At 38.1% G+C, this 22,557-nt stretch overlaps 4 protein-coding genes across 4 annotated transcripts in view; all 4 read right to left on the bottom strand.

Annotated features, from left to right (window-relative positions):
- Window positions 1-1,849: 1,849 nt before the first annotated feature.
- Window positions 1,850-11,006, bottom strand: LOC101312254 (phosphatidylinositol 4-phosphate 5-kinase 8-like). The gene is made up of 10 exons (XM_004299894.1): window positions 10,954-11,006; window positions 9,529-9,660; window positions 8,338-9,408; window positions 7,612-7,779; window positions 7,059-7,224; window positions 4,703-4,813; window positions 4,416-4,603; window positions 3,862-3,998; window positions 2,728-2,893; window positions 1,850-2,325 (listed from the first exon to the last, which is right to left on the bottom strand). Exons 2-10 carry the CDS (start codon window positions 9,543-9,545, stop codon window positions 2,046-2,048), a joined length of 2,304 nt encoding a protein of 767 aa, XP_004299942.1. The 5' UTR covers window positions 9,546-9,660; window positions 10,954-11,006; the 3' UTR covers window positions 1,850-2,045.
- A 1,265-nt stretch (window positions 11,007-12,271) lies between these two features.
- On the bottom strand, window positions 12,272-14,596 carry LOC101315059. The gene is made up of 3 exons (XM_004301465.1): window positions 14,179-14,596; window positions 13,178-13,458; window positions 12,272-13,060 (listed from the first exon to the last, which is right to left on the bottom strand). Exons 1-3 carry the CDS (start codon window positions 14,594-14,596, stop codon window positions 12,272-12,274), a joined length of 1,488 nt encoding a protein of 495 aa, XP_004301513.1.
- A 721-nt stretch (window positions 14,597-15,317) lies between these two features.
- LOC101312541 (SKP1-like protein 4-like) lies at window positions 15,318-15,797 on the bottom strand. The gene has a single exon (XM_004299895.1). It carries the CDS (start codon window positions 15,795-15,797, stop codon window positions 15,318-15,320), a length of 480 nt encoding a protein of 159 aa, XP_004299943.1.
- A 1,891-nt stretch (window positions 15,798-17,688) lies between these two features.
- LOC101314762 (protein TOC75-3, chloroplastic-like) overlaps window positions 17,689-22,557 on the bottom strand; it is a 6,114-nt gene continuing 1,245 nt past the window's right edge. Inside the window, exons 2-8 of the mRNA XM_004301464.1 lie at window positions 21,390-22,549; window positions 20,117-20,338; window positions 19,900-20,007; window positions 19,591-19,782; window positions 19,070-19,318; window positions 18,361-18,615; window positions 17,689-18,171 (exon numbers count right to left, since the gene is read on the bottom strand). Of these exons, the coding sequence (XP_004301512.1) occupies window positions 17,932-18,171; window positions 18,361-18,615; window positions 19,070-19,318; window positions 19,591-19,782; window positions 19,900-20,007; window positions 20,117-20,338; window positions 21,390-22,549 (2,426 nt within the window). The 3' untranslated portion in view covers window positions 17,689-17,931. The remainder of the gene's footprint in view (window positions 18,172-18,360; window positions 18,616-19,069; window positions 19,319-19,590; window positions 19,783-19,899; window positions 20,008-20,116; window positions 20,339-21,389; window positions 22,550-22,557) is intronic.

Genomic DNA, 22,557 nt, shown 5'->3' with positions numbered 1-22,557 from the left:
AACAAAGTTGATCTCGCCGGAAAACTGGAAAAAAACGGACTTGCCGGGGAGAGAAAGTGGTTAGGGACGCTGCTAGAGTCTTCTAAGGTGGAGGCGCGCCGTCGCCGTCGCCGGCGCCAAAGGGTAGAGAACGGATGAACATCTGCACTTTAAGCCGAGTGCGGACGTTCGCTTCTGATCCTCTATATATATATTAATATATATATATACAGTCCGGATCAGAGGAGGACGTCCGCACTTTAAGGGCTGTGCGGACGTCCTCTCTGTATCCCGACTGTATATATATATACGGACGTCCGTTTCAGATACGGAGGTCCGCACTTTAAGGCAGTGCGGACGTCCCTCCGTACGGCGCCGGCGAGGGCCTGCCTCCACCCCAGCGGACTCCAGCAGCTTCCCCGACCACTTTCCCTCCTCGGCGAGTCCGCCGAATTCCAATTTTCCGGCCAGATCACCCAAAACTTCAAACAAAGTCAATTTGGTCGGAAAACTGAAATTCGGCGGACTAGTCAGGGATGGAAAGTGATCGGGGAAGCTGTTAGAGTCCGTTGGGGTGGAGGCGCGCCCTCGTCGGTCCTGTACGGTGGCGAAAGGAGGGACGTCCACACTTTAAGAGTTGTGCGGACGTCCGCACCTGATAACGATCGTGTATATATATATATATATAAATATCAGGGCCCTTCCAATGAGGGATCCCTTTTTTTATTCATTTATAGGGATAACAACTCACCATTAGATCTGTTTTTTAATGATCTTAGATGGTTGAGATTAAATAATAAATTCAACACTTTCTGACAAACATAAACGGTTCAACTTTATTAAAAGTAAATCAAAGTTTTGGACGACTTAACGATCACCAAATCTTTAAAAAACTTGTGGAAGTGATCTACTCATATAGACCTACAAATTGAATGGTAGAGATGTGATTTTATGATCGGGAAGTTTGTCAAATAGCCTATCCCTAAAAATAAATTAAAAAAGGGATCCTTCATTGGAAGGGCCATGATATATATATATATATATATATATAGCTCAACAGAAGATTGGTTACAAGTTATGATAATGAGTATCAATTAATCATAACTTTAGTCTTTATAACGAACAAAAACAGTTAATACGTGTTACAATTGTAATGGATGTATTTATGGAATAAAGATTATGTTGGAAATCAAAACACCAATTAATTGACTACAATTAAACTCAATAAATAATTTTTGTATTTTGAAATATCACATCAAAAATTCTAATAATGGATTCCATGAGTTTGTACAATGCTTTGCTTGCTCTGTAGATGTGCTTTAGTGAGAAGCATCGGAGATTCCTGATTGCAGGCCGTTTCTACTTGACAAGGAATGTGGCATTTAAGAGCATGTTGAGGGCCATAATATGCATACGATTCTTAAAGTTTATCTCAGCCGTTCTTAATCCACAATCCAATAGAACACGTAATAACCCCTCCTGCATCAATGCTTCTAGAAAGACCATTTCTAAATTCTACTACCATCAATGTTTAGTTTATACCATGAGGGGGTTTCATCCCATTCAGAAGATTACGACAAAAACTGTTCAAATCGGTTTTCAACTGAGAACCATTCCATTCTGAGATGGCAGCATGAATGACCATACCAGGATATTTTGGTTTAAAGGCTCAAATGTATGTTTGTTCCACTATTTCCAGAGAAACCCGCATATGAAAACAAAGGTAGAGCACCATGGATTTGCAGCATTGCATTTTTCTTTGCAAAAGAGATTAGCATGCAACCAACCTTCCCAACTCATGGAAAAAGAAAATCTAACAGACTATTGCATTGGTATGAACTCCTGTTGCAATGGCATATAGGACAAGCATCATAAAGTGTGAGATTCCATTTCAATCTCACAAATAGATATTGAATATTAATTACCATTCTTATGCTGAAACAGAACATCTGGGTTATATCTATAACAATATAACTTTACAATTAGGTGGAAAAGAATTTAACATACAAAGAGACACAGCTTTTCCTATATGGCAAGGATGACTATAAAAACGAACAGAGAAAACATTATGCTATGTCAGGGAAAACTTTCTCCAAGAAATTGATGAAACGTTTAGCATACAGCTTGGGTTCAACAGCAGAAATGGTTAGAGGATCAAACTGCAATGATTTGTACGCATGCTCTAGTTTCTTTTTCACATTGTATTCCTGCAATATATCAATTATGCCCATATACAGGACCACATCATAAAATTCAAACAGTTCTACGTCTGTTGAATCAGCATCATCCTGCGGAACCTTATGATTGGCCTGAGCTGGCATGTTTACTCCCAATTGCACTCGTAACCTGAGAAAATGCAAGTAATTTATATCACTTGTGCTGCTCAGCATTTATCACACTGGTAATAAAGTTGAGAACTTATGATTTATCTTGCGGACCTTAAATTAAAGCAGAAAAGAAACACAAGATTACCTTTAAAAAAAAAAAAAATTTAAAGTATATAACTGTGATCGCATAAGCTGATCCTTGAAAACCTGGTTTCATTTTAGTAAATTATATTTCTAACTCAACACCCTTGCCAAAATAAATACACATAAAGAACAGGAAGGTTTTGTGGCTACCTGACGTCCTGACAAAGTACATAAGAAACATGAAATTCAAAAGTGTGGGACATGAGGTTGAAATTTTAACTCCACAAGGAATGAAAAGCACTAGTCTAAAATAAGATGATATACTAATTGAACCTACCTTCCAGTACCAGGCAGTAAAAGATCAACTTCTTGGTCACCAAGAGAATATGCTTTCAACGTACTTCCTCTGATATGAGGACCTGGAGCAGTACTCACAGAGCCAGGTTCATGGGTTACCAGTACAAGACCTTTAGGAGGAATCGAAAACCCCCCTACAGTCACACCTGCTAGCACAGAAAAATCAGTATTGTCCTTCTAACATTAATGGAAAAAGTAAGTTTAAGTGTAGTAGATCACAACTGAAAAGATCCAGCAATTCCAGAGCATGCATGCGCGCTTACCGCTAACTTCAGATGTAGTTACGAAATCACTAGTTGTTCAAATAAAATTCAGATAACATATGTGCGCAACTATTTCTTGCATTACAGAAGTACTGTTCTGCTAATCTGTCAAGTTAGCTACACCAATAATAAGAAAAATTAGCTCTTTTTTTATCTCAACAAAAACTATATGGTTCTCGCAGAACTAGCAGAGAAATTTTTTTATTGGCGTAAATACAACAGGCTTTAGCGGCTGATCCAAAACACGTGATCTTATCAATTTCCATTCCAAAATGCCGTACATGTCAGAGAACAAAGGCACTTCCAAATACTTTTTCAGTGAAACCTAAATGACCGTCATAACGGGTGACAATTATGACATTGTGGAAGGATATTCTGTGCACTTAAGGATGTCGGAAAATTCTGACATCACATCAGTGTCAATCAAAACTTTAATCACTGATGAGAACTAGGTTGCTTATTTATTACTACCACTTTGTTTTCAAAACTTTATTTACTGATGAGAACTAGGCTGTCTTTTTTTTTTTTTTTTTGTAAGAGTTTGGTTGTGTGTTTGTATTTTTTTTTTCATTTCATTTTTAGGGTAGTCCTGATTTTGCGATTATTCTGACTTTGATTTCACTGAGTGCCCATTTAATTTAAATTTTCGAGCGACTCCTGTTGGAAGGCAATACAACTAAAAAAAAAAATCAAATTACCAAAAAAAGATAACACATTAACTTGAGTTTTTAGAGCATTCACTAAATGCAAAAGATATCAGACAACATGAAAATTTAAAAATAAAATAAAATAAATATAATAATATTCATTTATTGAGATTCTTTAACAGAAAAAAAAATGCCTACCGTCACCTGTAGGTAAACTCTCATCATCAGGAGGCTGTGAAAAGGCCTTGAGGTTCTCAGGAGCTCTAAAATGTAATCCCAACAGAAGGCTATAATCGATTATCTGCTGAGATTCTAAGAACTTGCAGTCTAGTGATATTTGTCTGCAAAATGAGGGGAAGAAATTTACAAACAGGGCTACAGTGATGAGCTCTCTTTTGCATATAAGTGTATTTTCACCACAACTCTTCTACTATAAGAGGCGAAATGATGATGGACCACAGTACATATTATAGTATAAGAACTTCATAAAGTAACTTTTTTTTTTTTTTTTTTTTTTTTGTAAGATTCATAAAGAACTTTTCGCTTGTTGTTTCCCAAAGAACAAAATAAAGGCATGGCACCGATATGGAGTGTATATAAATGGAAGTCAATAATGAACAATGCATATAAAAACTTGTCAGAAAAGAAGTATCATTCCGGCAACTCTAATGCAGGTATGAATCCAATGTTTTACAGATTCGGAATATGATCATTAATAGCTATTGGTAGAACAAAAACACGGTTTTGAAAGGACTTACTTAAAAAGGGACTCTCGCAATAATTTGTCCATATGAAATTCAAATGGCAGATCAAGATCTTTCAATGTAGTATTTTCTTTTATCTTATCTGGATCTGTGCATCTTCCAAGAGTTGAACCCTTCAAATCAAAACGGCGATGTATTCGTAATTCAGTGCAAAACATATTCCCCATGACCATAAAGCGTACCTGAAAATATAACATATAGAAGTAGTCACACGAATCAGACCTGACACGAAAGTCAGAATTGAAACTAGAGCAATCTGACAGAGTCATGTACCCAGGTACCTTTCTTCGAGTTTTTAATGTTATTCTATGGAGCCCAAAAAACTTTGTTATTAGCGTGTTTTCATGTTCTCCTACATGGCAATAATAGCTAGGCAGCATCCTGAGCAGAACCTTTACACAAGAAAAAAGTATATAAGTCATCTGAAAACACCAGACTTGCACAAGAAAGACCTAACAAGATCCTGAAGTTTTTATACCATAGATAAAAATAAAGACAACTAAAATTATAAAAGGATAACTAATTCATGTCCTATCAATTGATTGTACTAAAAGGGCAAAAGAAATACACAAAACGGTAAATATAATGCAACACTAACAGACAGAGCCAAACTTCAGCCATGGACAAGCCTTAAATTGGCCACTTGTTTCACACCTGAACCATGGGCCTTGGCCTTCACAAATACCTCGCCTAGTGCAACTGTGTAACTATCCCTCGAAAAGAAATTAAGAACAAAAAACCATCCTGACTTCCCCCAATCTCTCTGCAACATCTTATAACAAATGCTTTCTGTCTTTGACATAGCAGCATGTCATTTTCCAAAGCAGCATCCTCTCTCAGCTACATTCTTCTATATTCAGTTCTAAAAGGGGTGAAGACGCTGAAGATGATACAAAAGTTCAACAAAAGCCCCTCAAGTGAGAATGGTGTATCTAAGTGCAATGACCAGCTTGCCAGGAATCAGACAAAAAAAACTATACCAAGGATCCTGCATTCATGTTAAATTAAGGATCATATCAGCAACACTCTGTTTCCATCAGCATTCATAAAGGAGTTCTCCACTGAGACGACTCAAGACATTATATACACTTTAAGCGTTTGAAGACACTAGGCAACTAGCAAGTCCACCTCAACAGCACCTTTGACCACCAGACTTGAGGTAAAATGAAAACCTTCATTTTTATTCATGTTATTTTAAGGTGTCTGTTGCATCCATTTGAGGCATCAAATTACCAGATACTGATCAGGCATTGAAGTCTTTACCTAAAAGTAAGTACTTTGGAAACCCCTTCAAATCATTGGAAACAAACTTTCAAAGAAATAACAATGTAATTTAGCCGTACAAAGAAGTGGTAGTTCCAAAATACTCCTAGAAAGTAGTTTCCAAGCCAACAACTTTAGGATTTTTGGCAACTGACAGGTCAGAATTCAGAGACCCCACAGTTGGCTCAGTTGTAAAAGAGTGAGCATGGACCGAGCTAGCTCCTAAATCCTTAGGTTCCAACCCCCAATTATTTGTATGATACAAATATAATAGACAATTACAATATATACCATATACATGTGTGTGTCAAAAAATGTATTCTAACATAATTACTAGGTATGAATCCGACATTATTACCAATTTGGTGTGGTCTGCAGATGATTTCATGTATCTAAGGTTTACTTAAAGTCTTGAACCCTAATAGGCAGTATTGACTGATGATTTCTCAAAACCAAAGAAACCCATGGGAATTGGCTAAGGTAGTTTAACTTATAAAATAATCCTTCTGTAAGCTACTTGAGGAGGACATGTCATGATATTTTCTAGGATAACATCTCGCATGATTTAAGTTCTTATTTACAATGAAAATTTAACATTTATTTGATATTATAATTTCTCTTCATAGGAAAAAAAAATGTGTGTATTGGTCAAGGATTTGTCCAATTCTGTGCAGGTTCCTATTAGTATTTCTGTAAGAGGTTCTCAGGGTGAGAAGAGAGGCATGCTGTTCATGGGAGGGAATTGGAGAAGCTTTCCTTTTCACTCTGTTAGTTATAAGTTCTACATGAAGAACTTAGACAACATGTTTCAAGCAGACATGCAAATACAAATGATGTTCAGAGTTAGATCATGTGTTTAAATGCCAAAACCCCGTTCAGATAACAAAAAGCACTTTAGGTAAGGTTGACAAATATAGTTAAACTTGCTTTCTGGGTTATGGAAGCTTTTAGGGCTTTGCTGTCAGGGGGATTTCTCAAGAAGCATCTAACTTTTATAAAAATTTATGCAAGTCTATAAAAGTGCACCGCTTCCTCCAAAGAATGCCAAAAACCGCCTCTGGACTGGTGCAAACATTCATTATCAAATTTAGTATTTAATTATTTAAGAATGAAAGGGACCTAGAGTGATGCAGCCCTTACAAAAACTAACAAACTAAGAATACATTTTAGCAGTGAAACAAAACAAAAAACAAGAATAACAGCAAAAAAGAAGGTATTTTGGGGGAAAACGGGCCAACTTGATAAAAGTCGGCTAACTGTTAGGTTAAGTTGATTCCAAAGAACAAATACTAGGTATTAATTATAGTACTACATACATATATATACACACATGTAAATATGTGATTTAGCATAGAAATTTGCATGTGTTCAAACCTTCAGTTCAGATTTCTTTAAAGTCTTGATCACAAATCTATCATCGTGAGAAAGATAGAAGAGACTGCCACTTTTCCCTGGAGACGAGAGCTCTCTTAAGCCGTCATCACCACAAATGGACATCATGTACTCTGCTGCATCTAATTTGAACATCTCCCTTAAATTCCTGAAATTGTACTCTCTATCAGCACAAAGAAACTCAAAGTTGCTTATTTGCATATAGCAGGAAACATATACTTGCCAGATTGGGATAAGTATATGATTAAGGCATATACAACATGGAAAGAAAAAACAGAATTCCAAAAACAAAAACAAAATTAAATCACAACAAAACAACCAAATGTCCAAAACAAAAGTTGAAAAGCTCAAAGTAGACTTTATCTATTAATACTATTTTTATGGATTGAAGTACTAATACACAGCTTGAGAGTTACATTGATAGAGACCTATGCAGATAAATCTGTTCAGGTAGAAGATATCAACCAATGCAAATGCATGACGCTTATCATTAATCTTTCTACAGTTTCAGGCAAGGTGAATAAGAAAACTGTACCTGAAGACCATAGGGCAATAGTCTTTCCAAGAAAAATCAATCGAATAATGTGGAGGTGTAAACTGAGAGCCCTTTCTGGGAAAATACATCCTTATTCTTGCTCGATCTCCAAAATCCGAAGATCGAACTTCACGTACAGGAACTGGTGTGATCTTCCCAACAGTGTATCTGTGAACTTCAAACATAATATTCAGTAAGTGTAACAAATCCTACCAAAAACACATAATTAGGCAGAAGACAGATCTGCCCAATTAAACTGATATTTCTGTTGGGAGTTCAAACCTATATAAAATTTGTATAGCAATTTCTAAATCAATTTTGTTTTTGCTAATCACAGATAAAAGTGTCGACTTATGTCACATGGGGAAGTGTCAATTTATGAAAGGGTCTGTGTGTTGCAAAGGTAACAATGAAGAGAATATTCAGCCTGCACCATGATCAACACATGATTTCGAAAGTAATAATCAAGGAGGACAACATATGAGTTAATCCAGCTACCAGAGGATTAATTAGTTAAGTTAACAATTTACTGGCAGACAAGTCCAAAATTTCAATCACCAATTTCCAAACATCAGGTATAATAGAGCTCATATCGAAGAAATTACAAAGAATTAATGCACATGTGAACATACAAACTAAAGAGTATGTCCACCATTTAATGGTCAACTTTGTCCAGAGAGTAACATTAAACTTTGCGACTCAAAAGATATGGGTATAGCAATTTACCTGATACCAAGTTGCAGATTGAGCATTAAATAATAGCTCCTATTGCCTCCCAAAAGGTCTATGCAGGACTTCTTTGCTTCTTGCACTGAAATTATTTTACGTTGTTTACCTTTCTTTGAAATCTCCATATTATTCTTAACTTTTTCTTTGATCAAGACCCCTTGCATGTATTCTCGCTCATAGACTAAAGAATTGTTATCTTGCGCCTCCTGTTGACCATCCTCGGAGGTATGGGACAATGAATGAGAAGAGCCATACCTCAGAAATTCTTTAGCAGGATCCAAATGGGTCCAGTTTTTATCTAACGAAGTACATTTGTGTGATATACGACTTGAATTTCTTAAAATTCCACCAACAGACAATTTCTCAGAAACACTACGCTTTACACTTGGTTTTGCCTTGCCTTCTTCTGAATTTAGCAATGATCCAGACGACAAACCTTTTCCATCATCATAATAACCTAGAGAGCTGCACCACATCTTTAAGGATGGATGTTTAGTTCCAGCTGGATAGAACGTGCCTTTCCCATCCTTTAGCCCACGACTCCATGTTCCAAAATAGTATCCCCCATCTGCAAACCTATAAATTCCAGATCCATCTCTTAACCCATTTAACCAGAAGCCATTGAAAAGATCCCCATTGTCCCATTTCATGACCCCTCTACCACACATTTTCCCACCTTTCCAACTCCCTACATACGTATTGCCACTATTCCAAGAGTATCTACCATTACCTTCATGTACTCCTTCCTTCCATGATCCTTCATATATATCTGAATTAGAATACTGCTTTTTCCCAATCCCATGCTGAATATTCATCCTCCAACAACCTTGATAAAAAGAACCATCGGGTCCAGTAAACATGCCAAAACCATGAAGGTAACCGCCAGAGAAATCACCAACATATTGTGCTCCTGATGTCCAAATCATCTGTCCCTTGCCTGTCATTTTTCCTTCTTCCCAGTCCCCCTCGTAGACTGTTCCATCAGACCATGCATATTTACCCTTACCATGTGGTAGAATTCCCTTAAACTTTCCAATATAAACGTCTCTATTTGAGAAGGCTTTTTCACTGAGACACAGAAAATGCAGAAAAATGAACAGTTAATTGATGTTATGTCTGTAGCCCAAATCAAGATGGGGAAGTTCAAGAGATAGAAAAGTGAAAGAGAGATAACCATAGAATTATTACCTTTCACTGTCCTCCATAGTAGCATATAATACTTAATTTATCTGTTTTTGATAAAGTTCGTAAATTTCCTTCTCATACAGGCTTTCTACTCTTGAAAGGACAGCTAGTATGACAACGATAGTCACCAATCACCTTTTCACAAATATAGAAGCAGAAGTAAAGGTTTGGCTGTAAATATGACAGACATCTATGAAACAAATAGTCAATAAATTTTTGGTCTGATAGTTAATATATCAACCCCAAAGAGAAATTGAAATGAAAGTATCAAAATATCTAATAAGTTTGCATCACTAGAAAACGTTTCAGTCATTGCAAGCTGGGATATACTTCCGCTTGATGTTCTGTTTCCTCATTTTCTTATAGGTGAAAACTGAAAAGTGATCATCATTTCTCATAGTGCTTGTTCTTTTGCATTCTCACTTATGGTACTGGGAAAGTGCCACAATTATTTTGTTTATTTAGGTCATTTATTTGTCCTATATATGACTAGATGTTTTAAAACATGCTGATCTGAAAAATGATTTGAAAATTTTGACTTGCAAAACTACTTCCCCCTCAGCTTAGGCAAAGTCCTGGTATAGGTCTCACAATGACATAAACTTGTCAATTGTCAAATGCCAATCATTCTCCCAAAAAAAGTTGTCAGATGCCAAAGCACAATAAAGATACCATCACATCATAACTCTATATCAAAAATATCAAATCAAACCACCAAATGCTACAACATACTCAATTCCAAACCTTGACCAAAAAGTCCCGTAATAGTTATGCAACAGAATGTTTTAATGAAGAATTCAAGTCACGATAAAAATACAAATCTAAGGCTGGCTCCTTCCCTATAAACACACACTTTCAAATTCCAATCATAGATCATATCACTTGCTTAACACCACCATATGGCCATCATATTTGAACAAAAATAGAAATCGCAGCGAGCCACAAGTGAAGTATCTTCCTACTTGAAACTTCAAAACCATTTCCTCTCCAAATAAAAAATTTACAATTCATAAGAAATCTAGTACTAAATTTACTGCAAGATCCTACACTGACCGATAAAGTAACATCATACAACCTCAATCCATAATATTAAAAAAATCCAATTAATCTGATAACTCACATAGATAATCATTTTCCGATTCAAATTCATCAAACACCTGGATAATCATTGAGCCTTGTCAATTAGCATGGACTGATCCACTAAAATGGAAATTTCGGCTTTATCGGCTACTGTTTAGTGCTTACATTTCACTCTTGGCTAATGATTTAACTCTTATACAAACAATTCCACAACACATAACAGGGAAAAGCTAACAAAAATTCCGATACAGAAACCTGAGAACAGAATCAAAGTTTATACAGATATGAACAAAGAGTCGATCCAGTAAAAGCCTTGATTTGTTCATATGAGGAAGAGAATGAGCTCACCTGGCTCCGATTGATCCCAATTGAAGCCCTAATCGGAGTCTCTCTCTGCTTCTTCTTCCCTAAATATTCCACTTTCCTTTTTCACCTGAGATTATTATGACGATGATGATAGAAGAGGGAAAAGGAATCCGCCTTTTGGGGTTAAGCTGGTTCCGAATCTCGCCACGTGTCTATCGACTGTCATCGGGACCCACCGCCGATTGGATCAACTTGTCACGCGGGGCCCGCTATCTGGGGTGTGATTGGGCGGAAGAGAAAGCGGGGGAGGGAGTGAGTTGTATCGGATACGATTCGGTCTTGGAAGCATATATGTCGGTCTGCTGAGGGAGCAGAGAGAGGTGCGATCCGGTGTGTGACGGTGTACCAAAGGTGGACCAGTCTGAGTAGTCTTTTTCAGTTAATCAGGAGCATGTGGTTTGGTAAGACTACAGCCAATCAATCACATCAGGTGCTGTAGGAATACATGCAAGTTGCGAGCTACCAGATTCTTCCTTCGATGAAGAAGTAGAGAGGAACGAATATCATTTCCTTGGAGGACTACTAGGAGTAGGGGAGGAGAATGTCTATTTTGTTGAAGGAAAATACATTTTAGTGTGTGTTGGTCTAAAACGAGTAGATAGGAGAAAGTAATTTCATATTGTAGTAAAATTCGTATAAATTAGAATTATGTTACCTTATATGCATGTTGTATAGTCCAAGATTTTATTTTACACATACCTAGTTTGTGCTAATAATTTTGTGATAGTGAGACACACTGTGTAATTTGATCCGTACAAGAATGCATCTGTCTTTTACTCTTTTACATGTAAGTCACTTTAACTTTAAATTACTTCCATGATCTATGTTTAAAACAAAAAACGTAGTACTGCCAAATTTTGGCATGCTAAAAATGCAAATCATCAACTGAAAGGAAATGATAGTATATGTTGGCATATAGACAAATGGTTTCCGTAATGCTAGAATTGACGCATAGCTCATGCTAGAATTCCATCAATGTCATAAGGAGTTTATACATACGGAAATATGCATATATGTGTGTAATCGGCAAACCAAATTTTAGATATATGTTAGTTAGAATTTGGTTATTCTCTGTCTTTCAAATTAGGATGATTGGATAAAATAAACATGGACGGTTGTAAAATGAGTTGATAACCACTGTTATTATTGATTATATATTCCACCAAGAAAAGCCACAAAACACTGTTATTCAATCACTAGCCTAAAAACCTACAAAACAAAATAGCAAACCAACCTATTTGGTTGAGAAAATCTTTAAATGATGAGTTCCTATCAAATTGGCTTGATTGTAGCCCTTGAGTCATACCCATGGAAAAACTTCCGAATACCGAAAGTATGAATCACTAAACAAGATATTATCATGTTCGTCATCTGGTTCTTGTATGCAATATGGTAGATCATCAGATGGTGGTGATAATAGAGACTTACCAATTTCTTGTTGAATGCTCTTTTGATCAAGACAAGGTGTTGATGGATTATGTCTACTATCAACTGCATCACTTGGTTGGACACTCTTTCCATAACAATGTGTCTTTTCTTGTTCAGGAGATTGCACAACATATTTTTGACCCGGAAATTGTACACCATATTTTTGATCTGATCCTTCTTCTTTACAAACCACGGATTCTGAAGTCATGTCAATTAGATGCACACTACACCCATGCTTATGTTCAGAGAATGGCACTATACAGTTTTCATCAAGAGATTGCATTGCTGAAGAAGATCCACGAGTCGGCAGCGAATGATACATATTTCCATAACTATCCTTAGAATCGAAAGCAACTGGTTGGATTAAGTGATGACGCATGTTGTTGCTAAGTGCATCAATCATAGGTTGATCCGGGTATGAAGTATAATGATATGCAAAATTAGAATATGCCCTGTCAAACTCCAATGGTGGATGAGCAATGGTGTGAGGGTATTCTTCTTTAGATTTCGTTGCTTGAGTGTTATCAACTTGACCGTTCATCTCCATCTCTGTGTCATCTAGTATTGACATAGAGATATTTTCTTCAGCAAGATCTGCTTCCTGAATTTTGTTCTTGTTATCAGCTTTCTTATAAATTCTACAGAGCACCCAATTATCCAACTGCATAACCATGCATAAGTAAAAAATTTGTAAGGAACACATACATAAGGAGTATTACGAAAGACTAATCAAAACAAATCCTTAATATATACAAGGCAATGCGAAACTCATACATACCCTCATGTCATTTTCAGTCCTTTTGACAGTACGTGAATCAGGAACTCGATACTCATGCATGATCCAATTGGTCTTTTTTCCCTTTGGAGGTTTGCCATTGTAGAAAACGAGAGCTTTTCTAAAACCAACCTCTACATTACCAGACTTTATTGATTTGTCCGCTCCTGTGGCCTTCCAATAACCATCGCTAGCTTTCCTATTTGGTCGCTTACCATTGCGATACTTGCGGTCCCTTGGAGTAAAAAAGTACCATTCTTTTTCTCCATAAGTATCATATTTACCTGTTTAAAAGCATATAGTTCAAGTAAATGATGAGAGCTTATTTTGAAAGATTTTTAAATAGCTTAACAATATATACACTAGAAAAAGCAATCATAAATCTATATAATATATGGGGAAACTTGTGAAAAGGAAAAGAGTCGATTATGCATACTAATCAACATAAAAATACATATATATTCCAATTAAGCCAACTGACAAATAATCTGATGAGATGAAGACACTAAACGAACAACATTAAACAAAACATAATCAAAACTTCCAAATATATATAGTGCATCTAAACCCTAAACGAAAGACAATTAAACAAAACGTAACAGGTACATTATTACAATATCTAAAATTTGATTGAAAAGAAAAATTATATATATTCTGAGTTTCTGAACGTATAACACAAAGGCCTAGATGGTGTACAGAAAAATAATGATATCCAACACAATGATGACAAAATTGTTCAGCATAATTGATGGAAATATAGTGAAATTATGATGAAAGATTCTGGAACTGATGAGCCCCTGCTGGTATATATATTCAATTCAATTGTAAGAATTAAGAACCAATAAGACTACGCAAGTAATGTTTAACAGAGCAGGGTCGATGTAAAGTTCATAGATAACAAATGAGACTTCCATGAAACTTGTTCATAACATATCGATCTCATGGTTCATGGAAAATTACACACACGATATAGAATTAATCAAACAAGTTTGGATCAGGATTACCAGCAAGCGTCTCAGGATTGTGACGGTAGAGATTAACTTCCATGATCTTGTTAGGAGGCAATGGCTCATCCATGATCTTTTTCTGGAGGTAATACCGCACAAGTTCTTCATCACGAGGGTTGAACCTATATCCAGGTGGAAAGCTGCTAAGAAAAGCATCCTGCTGCTTCTTCTGATTGTTGTTGAAATTGTTCAGCTCCTCTTCCTCATCGGAGAACCGATGATCAGCCTCTTGTGCTGCAGAAGATGAGGCACCATTATTGGCAACATGATGATGAATACGAGTACGAGCTGCTGCTTCATGTGGAAGTTGTTGCAGTGGCTTATGACTAGGGCTACCACAAGTAGCAGTAGCTTCGGTAACAGAATTCGAAGCCTTGGGATGCGGATGACTTTGTTGAACAGGAGGAGGCTCCATAGTTGGACTCTTTGAGGGAGAAGACATTGACGGAGACGCAAGTCTCTTTGAGTCTTACGAGTTCAAGTCAGAAACGAATTTAAATGAAAGTCCGCAGAAGATGAGATGGGATACACCTGATTCTTCGTTGGAGAGTTCAGTTGAGATAGGATTAGAATACTGTTAAGTATTTATGATAACTATCCAGTTAATAAATTTGAAACTATCTTCTTTAGGTTTACCTTTATCTGATAGCATTTGTTGTTGCAATTTGCAAATGCTATTTTACAAAACAATTATCATATTTCTTTTGGTTACCAAAACAATTATCATAATTATTTTGGTTACAAAGCATCAAAATATACAAGTCATGGTATAAGAAACCAATTCCTCAACTTATGACTGGATTGGCAGAATGGTACGTACCATATATGTAGAATGGAAGATGAGAACGATAGTGCCAAGTTGTTGCTCAATAGAGCACGTGCTACCAATGCCTTGCGTAGTAAGCTAACCTTAGTAGGCCAAAAATAACAATGATACATCATTATTATTCCTTACATACAAAAATAACAATAGTTTTAAAAAAACTTATCAAATATTTGAGCACATATATGATAATAAACTTCACTACATAATAAAATACAGTACATATTGGTAACTGAGTTCTAAGAAACAAGAACTGTTTCAATTATTAAAAAAAGTATATGAAAAAAAAAAATTTCAAATGTTTGTTGCTGCTTCACTCAAAAGCCCATTGGTTCTCCCTTCGAACCGCCTCTTCTTCCTCAGGGGTGAAGTCATTCTTGATGTTGAAAGTCTTGCGAATCTGTTCGGGAGTCTTTCCCTTGATCATGTCCGCCACAGCCTGACATGTCAAGTCCAGCAGCTCCTTGATGTTCAGATAGTTGGCTGCCAATATCAGATCAAACAGCACGCTCTGGTCCACCTTGAGGAATTCTTCGTCGAATTCCTTGAGTCCCACATCTTCTTTCTTGCTTTCCTTATTCTCTTCAGCATCAGCAACGTGCTTCTTTAGGTACTCGATGACCCTAGCAAGAATGGGGCCTTTCACGTTGGGCAAGGGGATAGCGTTGTCGGCGCAGTCATCCTCCACCATGTGCTTGATGGTCTGTGACTGAACAGCAACAGCCTCTTCAATCTCAAATACCTCTCCGTCCTCACTCTTCAGGGTCAGCATCTTCTTGTTCTCAGTCGACATGGTTCTTGGGTTTGAGAGTTTGTTTGGCTTTAGAATCTAGAGCTTTCAAAGGCTTTAGAAGATTTGGGATGAGAATAAGCCTTGCCCCTACCCCCTGTTTATACTATGTCTCTGTACGTGGATATTCCTATTCTGGTTTGGAATAGGAAAACTACTACAATAGGGATTCGTATTTCATAGTATGCTTGGGCCGGGAAAGCTAGCTTTCCTAAATGAATTGGGAAACTTGTGTGGTCTTCGGCCCTTCCATGCATACTTCGACATGATAGACTATATGTTGTTAATGTGGTTAATGAAAGAGTTACTACAGTCATGTGAATGGCTCCATTTGGTTAACCGGTCTCTATGTATGAATGAATTGAAACATCTGAAAATTGCAATGCTACCGCCTCGGCACTAATAAGTATGGAAAAAAGAAAAAAACAATCAAGAAGCAAAACCACATTGACCATTGATCAACAGATGAACAAGTTGGTTGAACTTTGAACAGATTGCTCATGAAAAACTTTCTAAAAGGCCTTCACATCCAAAGTCTGAAGTGATTCATGTTAGTTGTGATAAGTCTAAGTTAACCATTATGGAAAATTGATCATCCTATGTGACAGGCACAGTAGCCTGTAGGCTGTACCCACCTATCTTCCATATGTTCAACACCTGCATATTTGGTCTGATATTTTTGCTTCCATGTATTAACTGCTCATATGACCTCACAAATGCATAATCTAAGCAGATTTCATTAACAGAACCTCCTTATGTATTATATTATCTATAAACGGAACTATTGGATATATGGAAAGACAAAGCTTCCCTTAGTTTTTGCTTAGAAGTTGAGATGTATATTCTCTCTTATATGTAGCACTGAGCTAATAGCCCGCTGTGCGTGCGGGCCTCCCGCCAGGGCCCGCTATGTCAAAAGCGAGAGAAACCCCATCTCTCTCTTTCCTTTTTTACGCCCCCCGTCTCCACACGGATGGGACATGGGGACGTAAATAAAGAGGATCCTATCAACTTGTTCCGACCTAGGTAATAAGCTCATGGGCTTAGTTTGACTTCACCGTCAAGAAACGAAAGAAGACTGCCACCCCCAAGTTTAACTCAGACGTAGCTCGCTTCTTTTTGGGTGTAAAACAGTGTCAAACCAAAATACCCAACAAGCATGCGGCGGTAAAGGTAGCGACTTCGGGCATGGCCAGCTCCCATAGTGTGACGGGCACTCACTGGTCTGTTTTGGTGATTGACTACATTCTCATCCAAAAGTGGTCTGTTTATCATCCTTGCAATTAGAGAAGGACAAACACCAGGTAATCAAGCCCGGTTTGATTCAGCAAGCACGGTGTGATTCAGCAATAACATAAATAAAAAGTCGTCCTTTTCCTCCAACACATTGTTTGTTTGGGTGAAATACTATTTTGACCAAAGGAACCTCCATCCAAACTTGAGCACATCAATTATAAGAGAAAGCATCGGAACGTGTCTGGTGGCCATGGTGTAACTTGGCAGTAGAAGCTTCTAGTATGATCTATAGATGATGCCGTCAAAATGCATTGCTCTACTATTTGAAGCTTTAGTATCTACTGATTTCTCTTCCTGCAATTACCAGTTTTACATGGTAACGTTTAATCTTAACCACTGTAGCTCATATAGTCAAGTGCCAAGACTTGCCATGAGGAAAAATGGCAATAAGCTGTGTAACTATGACTAACAACCCACAAGATTCTTATAGCTCATGCCCACCAACCAGAAGATTACAATCCATCTAAGACGACACTAACAAGAAAGCCACAACTCTGTACTAATTACAACTAGGATAGTCTCAAACTTTGATGGAAACATACCATAGGTCTAGGGTTCTAACAACTTAAAATAGTTAATCCTGCAGATATAAATGTATTGACTATCAACTGTATCAAATAGTGATCACAAAGGATCATAAATCCGATAAATAAGCAGATAAACAAACATCAAAATCTTGAAACATTTTGCAGTTCTGAGTCGATACAAGCATAAAGGTAAAGCAGAAAAAGTAAACTCTATGCAAAACAACATTTCTCCCTCGATTTGAATTATGTTCTCAAATGACTTATCTCTGAAAACTAAAAGACAAGTTATGAAAACTAACAAATCTAGTCCCATCTCAAAATCTCTCACCAAATCGGAAGAATACTGAACCTGTGCCCGAGTTGTGATCCACAGCATATTCCGCTCTTACTAGACCTAACTTGACACCAACACCATATGATGACCCATGACCCACTCGCCTATATACCTCTGTCGGGTTACCCTTGACATCCTTCGAACTTCCAAGATCGTTGCCATGTTCTGCAAATGCATATACATGTGTACCCTTTACCGGTATCCGTAGCTCAGCTGCAAGCTGTAGATAAACAAGGGAAAATAAATTAGCCAATGTTTCCCTCTTACAGTATAAATGGTAAAATCATAGCCTTAACTTTCATCTATATGAGATCAACTATTTCGTAGTATATTCACTTCACTGATGAAACAAGGCACGAGTGAACAAACAAAGGAATAACTGTTGACAACTGTCTAAAGTAGCTCCTACCTCCAGGATTTGCCTGGCCGCCCCTATTTCACCCATGTTGTAACCTCTCACAGAATATGGACCTCCAAGAGTAAATGCATCATAACTTGGAAGGTCCCCGACACAGCCACCATAGTGACCGTGAAGAACAAGGACAGGTGGTGGTGGTTTGCCGGCACCTTCCTCTACTTCCTTCAGCTGGAAAAATCTTGTTAATGTTAGCTGGTGGCGGTTGAAGAATGGAAACTTGCTGCCAATGCCTAGGCCTTGGTCAACCTGCAATTTGATTGAAGAGTGCAAGAAAAGTAAATAAACAGATTCCACATGATACCAAAACAACAACCATATCAAAAGTAATATTTAATATTTCAAAATCCTGAAGAAATTCCTAATACCTGCCTAGAATTAAGAATTCAAACGACGACTAAAAGTTTAAATATTATATCTTTTATAGTCATCTGAGATGGGAGAATTTGGCGTGCTTTTGTATATTGTCTAAAAAATGAGCATGTCTGTATATCTATGAACTAGACCACCATTTATACTGAACTATCAGACAAGGACCAATCCATAAATTCCTGAAACTAATAACTCACAAAGACTTCAAACACATAGCAGAATGGTTTCCATTTCAATGCATTTTGTTTTCTTCCTTCACTTGTAGTAAAACTGAAGAAAAAAGCAACTCCATACATAATTACAAACATACACAGTAAAGAAATGAGGTTACCTGAAACACATTCCTCTCACCAACTATAGTTCCATTCACAAACTTGGTGTTATCACGCGTGATATTTGACTGTATAAATGCCACACGATCAATGCCCGTACCACTCAGGGTTGTTGGAGGTCCATCTTCACTGACTCCACCACTGGGCAACACTCTTTGGCCATTTGAACAAATATGGCTACGTTCATCACGTGTTGTTATCTCTTCCATTACGAGTCCATAAGTGAATTTGCTCTGACGGTTGAAATTCTGGGAGAAGCAGGCAATTGAGAATAATCACAAAGAACTAGATGTACTAAACACTAAAGTTTAAATTAAACAAAACGGCTTAGAAAGTTAAAATTTCCTGAACCTATATATCGCACTTCTCTTTAAAAACAAGTACAGCAGGCAACTTTAATAAATAACAGGCTGAAAAGTAAATATTCAAACAAGAATGAGTGAATGACTATGAGAAGTACATCTATGTGTGATAACATAATATACTAGATACACTACACAATTATTATCATAAGACACACCTCTGTTATATTAGCTTTCATGCCAGCTCGGTCAACCCATATAGGGGGGACTTCATCAGCCCCTGGCCCACCGGTGAAGACTGGACTCAATTTGCGACTGTTAAAGCAGCTTACACGGAGAGCACGATTGCGAGGATTGTACACACCATCCAGATATGGATGCACATACTCAAGTTTAAAAGCAAGATCATCCTGAGGAAAGATGACCACAAACAATGAATGACACAAATTATGCAAATCTATTATATCATCAATAAACTTTATGGCCATGGAAGGTACATTGGTGATCAAGATAAGAAGTAAGCTTACCTGAGGGTTGTAAAAGTTGCTAGTGGTTACTGAACCGAGAATAGACCTATTCAACCCTTTGAGATTTCGATGTTCAAAGGTAACAGTTCCACCAGGCTGCAGTGAAGCCTAAACACAACATAACATATGCAATACAGAACAGTCAGAATTACATCACACTGGCTGCCACAATAATTTATGTTCAATGGACAAGGAGAAGAGATTATTTTACACATACCAAAGTGGGATAACCACCACGTCCAGGAACGATGCTCCATTCTGTGCTGACTTCCGCGGTTTTCTGTTCTAGTTCTTTAAGCTTTATTTCAACAATTATCCCTCCTTCATTCTTCTCGTCCGGTCGTGGATTCACTTCAATGTTTGAAAACAGTGCCAGGGAGTTTATGTTCCTCAGAGCTTGTTTCCCTGCTTCTATATTAAAGACATAACCTGGTCGGAGCTGTAAACCATGTTGACCATTCATTAAAAACCAATCAATAAATTTCCCCATTGCACCTTGCCAACATGCATATTAATAAAGCAAATATGGCTTAGGATGTTAAAGTTTTGGAAATCCAAATATTTCTCTACAAGTTTCATAGCAGTTCAACGCTAATCCATTAACGACTAACAAAAAAACCTAAAAAACGAAACTGACGCACTCTCTCCCCCCAGTTAAAGGACCAAGGATGTTTACCCATTGGCACCATTGCAAGACTTGGAACAGTAGAGCAATAACTGCTCTAGTTCAGAAGAAACAATCATACTTTGTTTCTTCAGTCAAATTTGCATGTAGCAGTTTAAATATATATATTTTTATTTGGATAACTAATGCAATGTCTTTCAGCAGTGAATATTAGGTTCATTTTTCTAATGAAGCAATCTTTCTGAATAACTGATTATGTCATCTGTTTCTCCTTTGTTCTTCGTATTAATGGTAGTTTCTGAATATCAATCCTTATTTCAAATTTTGTTTCTCTCATATTTTCTTATTGCAGAGCAACCCTATGAACTTTGGAACATATCTATATGTGAAGGTCATGTTTTGGGTGTCTACGGATCTTTGGTTTCCCAATGTTATGCAATATGTATTGGATTTGACATTGCTAGAAAGTGAAGATGTTACTATTTTGGTTTCGGTTTGGATTTTCTTTGCCACTAATCATAGAACAAACACATGTAACAAAAGGGAGGCTTACACAAATTATTTTATGCAAAATGTGTATGTTTTTCATGTTATGCACGAGAGATTCATTAGAATTTTGCTAATAGGTGTTGTAAGCGGATATAGATAATCTTCTATGTTTAGTGCATCAAAACCCTCACAAAATAATCTTCTATGTTTAATGCAGATATCATTTAAAACAGGTGTCTGACACCATTCCATCATCAACTGGATCTGTATGGGCATGATTTCATTTTGAAAACTAACGGATGCATATGCTTTTTGTAAGTCACAATGCAATTCAACAAAACAACCAAACACTTATAATAGATGTAAATATATGTACCTGTCTGGGCAATTCTCTCTTCACCACAGGAATCTGAGTGTTCCCCTCCACAAAATTGCCAAGCTTATCCTGGAACTGAATAACCAGCTGTGTGATATCTCCTTCGACCACTTCACACACAACCTCCTTAGTGTTCAAATTCCCGAAATTGACAACTTGAGCACACGCATATCCCTCATCTTGGTACCATCTCTGAACCCGGTCCCGAATCTTCTGCAACAGCCTGGCACTCACCTTCCCTTGCTCTCTCAACATAAGCAAGACCTCCCTCTGCACGGGAGGGGGCAACAAACACGGCCTGGCCCTATCGATCCTCCTCTTGTAATCCTTCTCCTGGTTCCTGAAATACTCCATCTTCTCCTTATCAGTCATGTCCGGGTCCATTTCAATAGGCTTGGACTGCGCCATGAGGCCTACATTAATGCACCGGAACTTGTCCGCCGACTGCCACGTGCTCTCCGTGAAGGAAATGGTGACGCCGAGGGTGCCGTCCGGGTTGGTCTTCCCTTCCAGATCAACCTTCTCGAACATTCCGCAATTGGCCAAGGTCTCGAGCTCTTTCTGCAGCTGAGCCTTGGTGTAGACTCCGCCGGGTCTGAGGGAGACCATTTCGAAAAACGAGTCCTCCGTGCCGACGGTGCTCCACCGCCTCCGATCGAAGAACAAGATCTCGGAGACCTTGTACTTCTTGAAGCCACTGAGCTTGTTGAGCTGGACCACAATATTGGCCGGCAATCCGTGAGAGTCCCACTCCGGCGACTGTGCCTCGTCAGCATTCGCCACCAGCTGCGGCCCGAACAGACTCCTCCAGAACCCTCCGCTGGAACCATCTCCACCTCCACCTCCTCCGCCGCCGCCACCTCCGCCGCCGGAATTACCGCCGCCGGAGCCGATGAGGGCGGGGAAGTTGCTGAGGTTCAAGACGAGGGAGACGGTGGTGACCCCGGCGATGGTTTTGGCGACGTTTTGGAGGAGATTGGGAGAGGGTTTAGGGTTTTGGGAGGAGGGAGAGACGGCGCAGCATTTGACGATTAGGGCGCGGGTGTTGTTGGTGGCTGGTGCTGCGGCGGAGGAGGAAGGCGTGGCTAATTTGCGAGCGGCGGATGGGGAGGAGGAGGAGGAGAGACTGGTGGGGGTGCGGTAGGTCCTGGGCGGCGCTGCTGCCAAC

Source organism: Fragaria vesca, linkage group LG5 (assembly GCF_000184155.1).
Source record: "Fragaria vesca subsp. vesca linkage group LG5, FraVesHawaii_1.0, whole genome shotgun sequence".
NCBI classification, from domain to species: domain Eukaryota; kingdom Viridiplantae; phylum Streptophyta; class Magnoliopsida; order Rosales; family Rosaceae; genus Fragaria; species Fragaria vesca.
The sequence above is the reverse complement of the archived record's forward strand: the minus strand, read 5'-3'. Positions and strand labels throughout refer to the sequence as shown.

Coding starts and splice junctions, on each gene's coding strand:
- LOC101312254 (XM_004299894.1), bottom strand. Junction 7,780..8,337: donor AATCTGCAACTTGGTATCAG/GTAAATTGCTAT, acceptor TGAAGTTCACAG/ATACACTGTTGGGAAGATCA. Junction 3,999..4,415: donor TTGCGAGAGTCCCTTTTTAA/GTAAGTCCTTTC, acceptor CTCATTTTGCAG/ACAAATATCACTAGACTGCA.
- LOC101315059 (XM_004301465.1), bottom strand. CDS start 14,596: ATGGAGCCTCCTCCTGTTCAACAAAGTCATCCGCATCCCAAGGCTTCG. Junction 13,459..14,178: donor CAATCCTGAGACGCTTGCTG/GTAATCCTGATC, acceptor GCTTTTAAACAG/GTAAATATGATACTTATGGA. Junction 13,061..13,177: donor GGACTGAAAATGACATGAGG/GTATGTATGAGT, acceptor ATGGTTATGCAG/TTGGATAATTGGGTGCTCTG.
- LOC101312541 (XM_004299895.1), bottom strand. CDS start 15,797: ATGTCGACTGAGAACAAGAAGATGCTGACCCTGAAGAGTGAGGACGGA.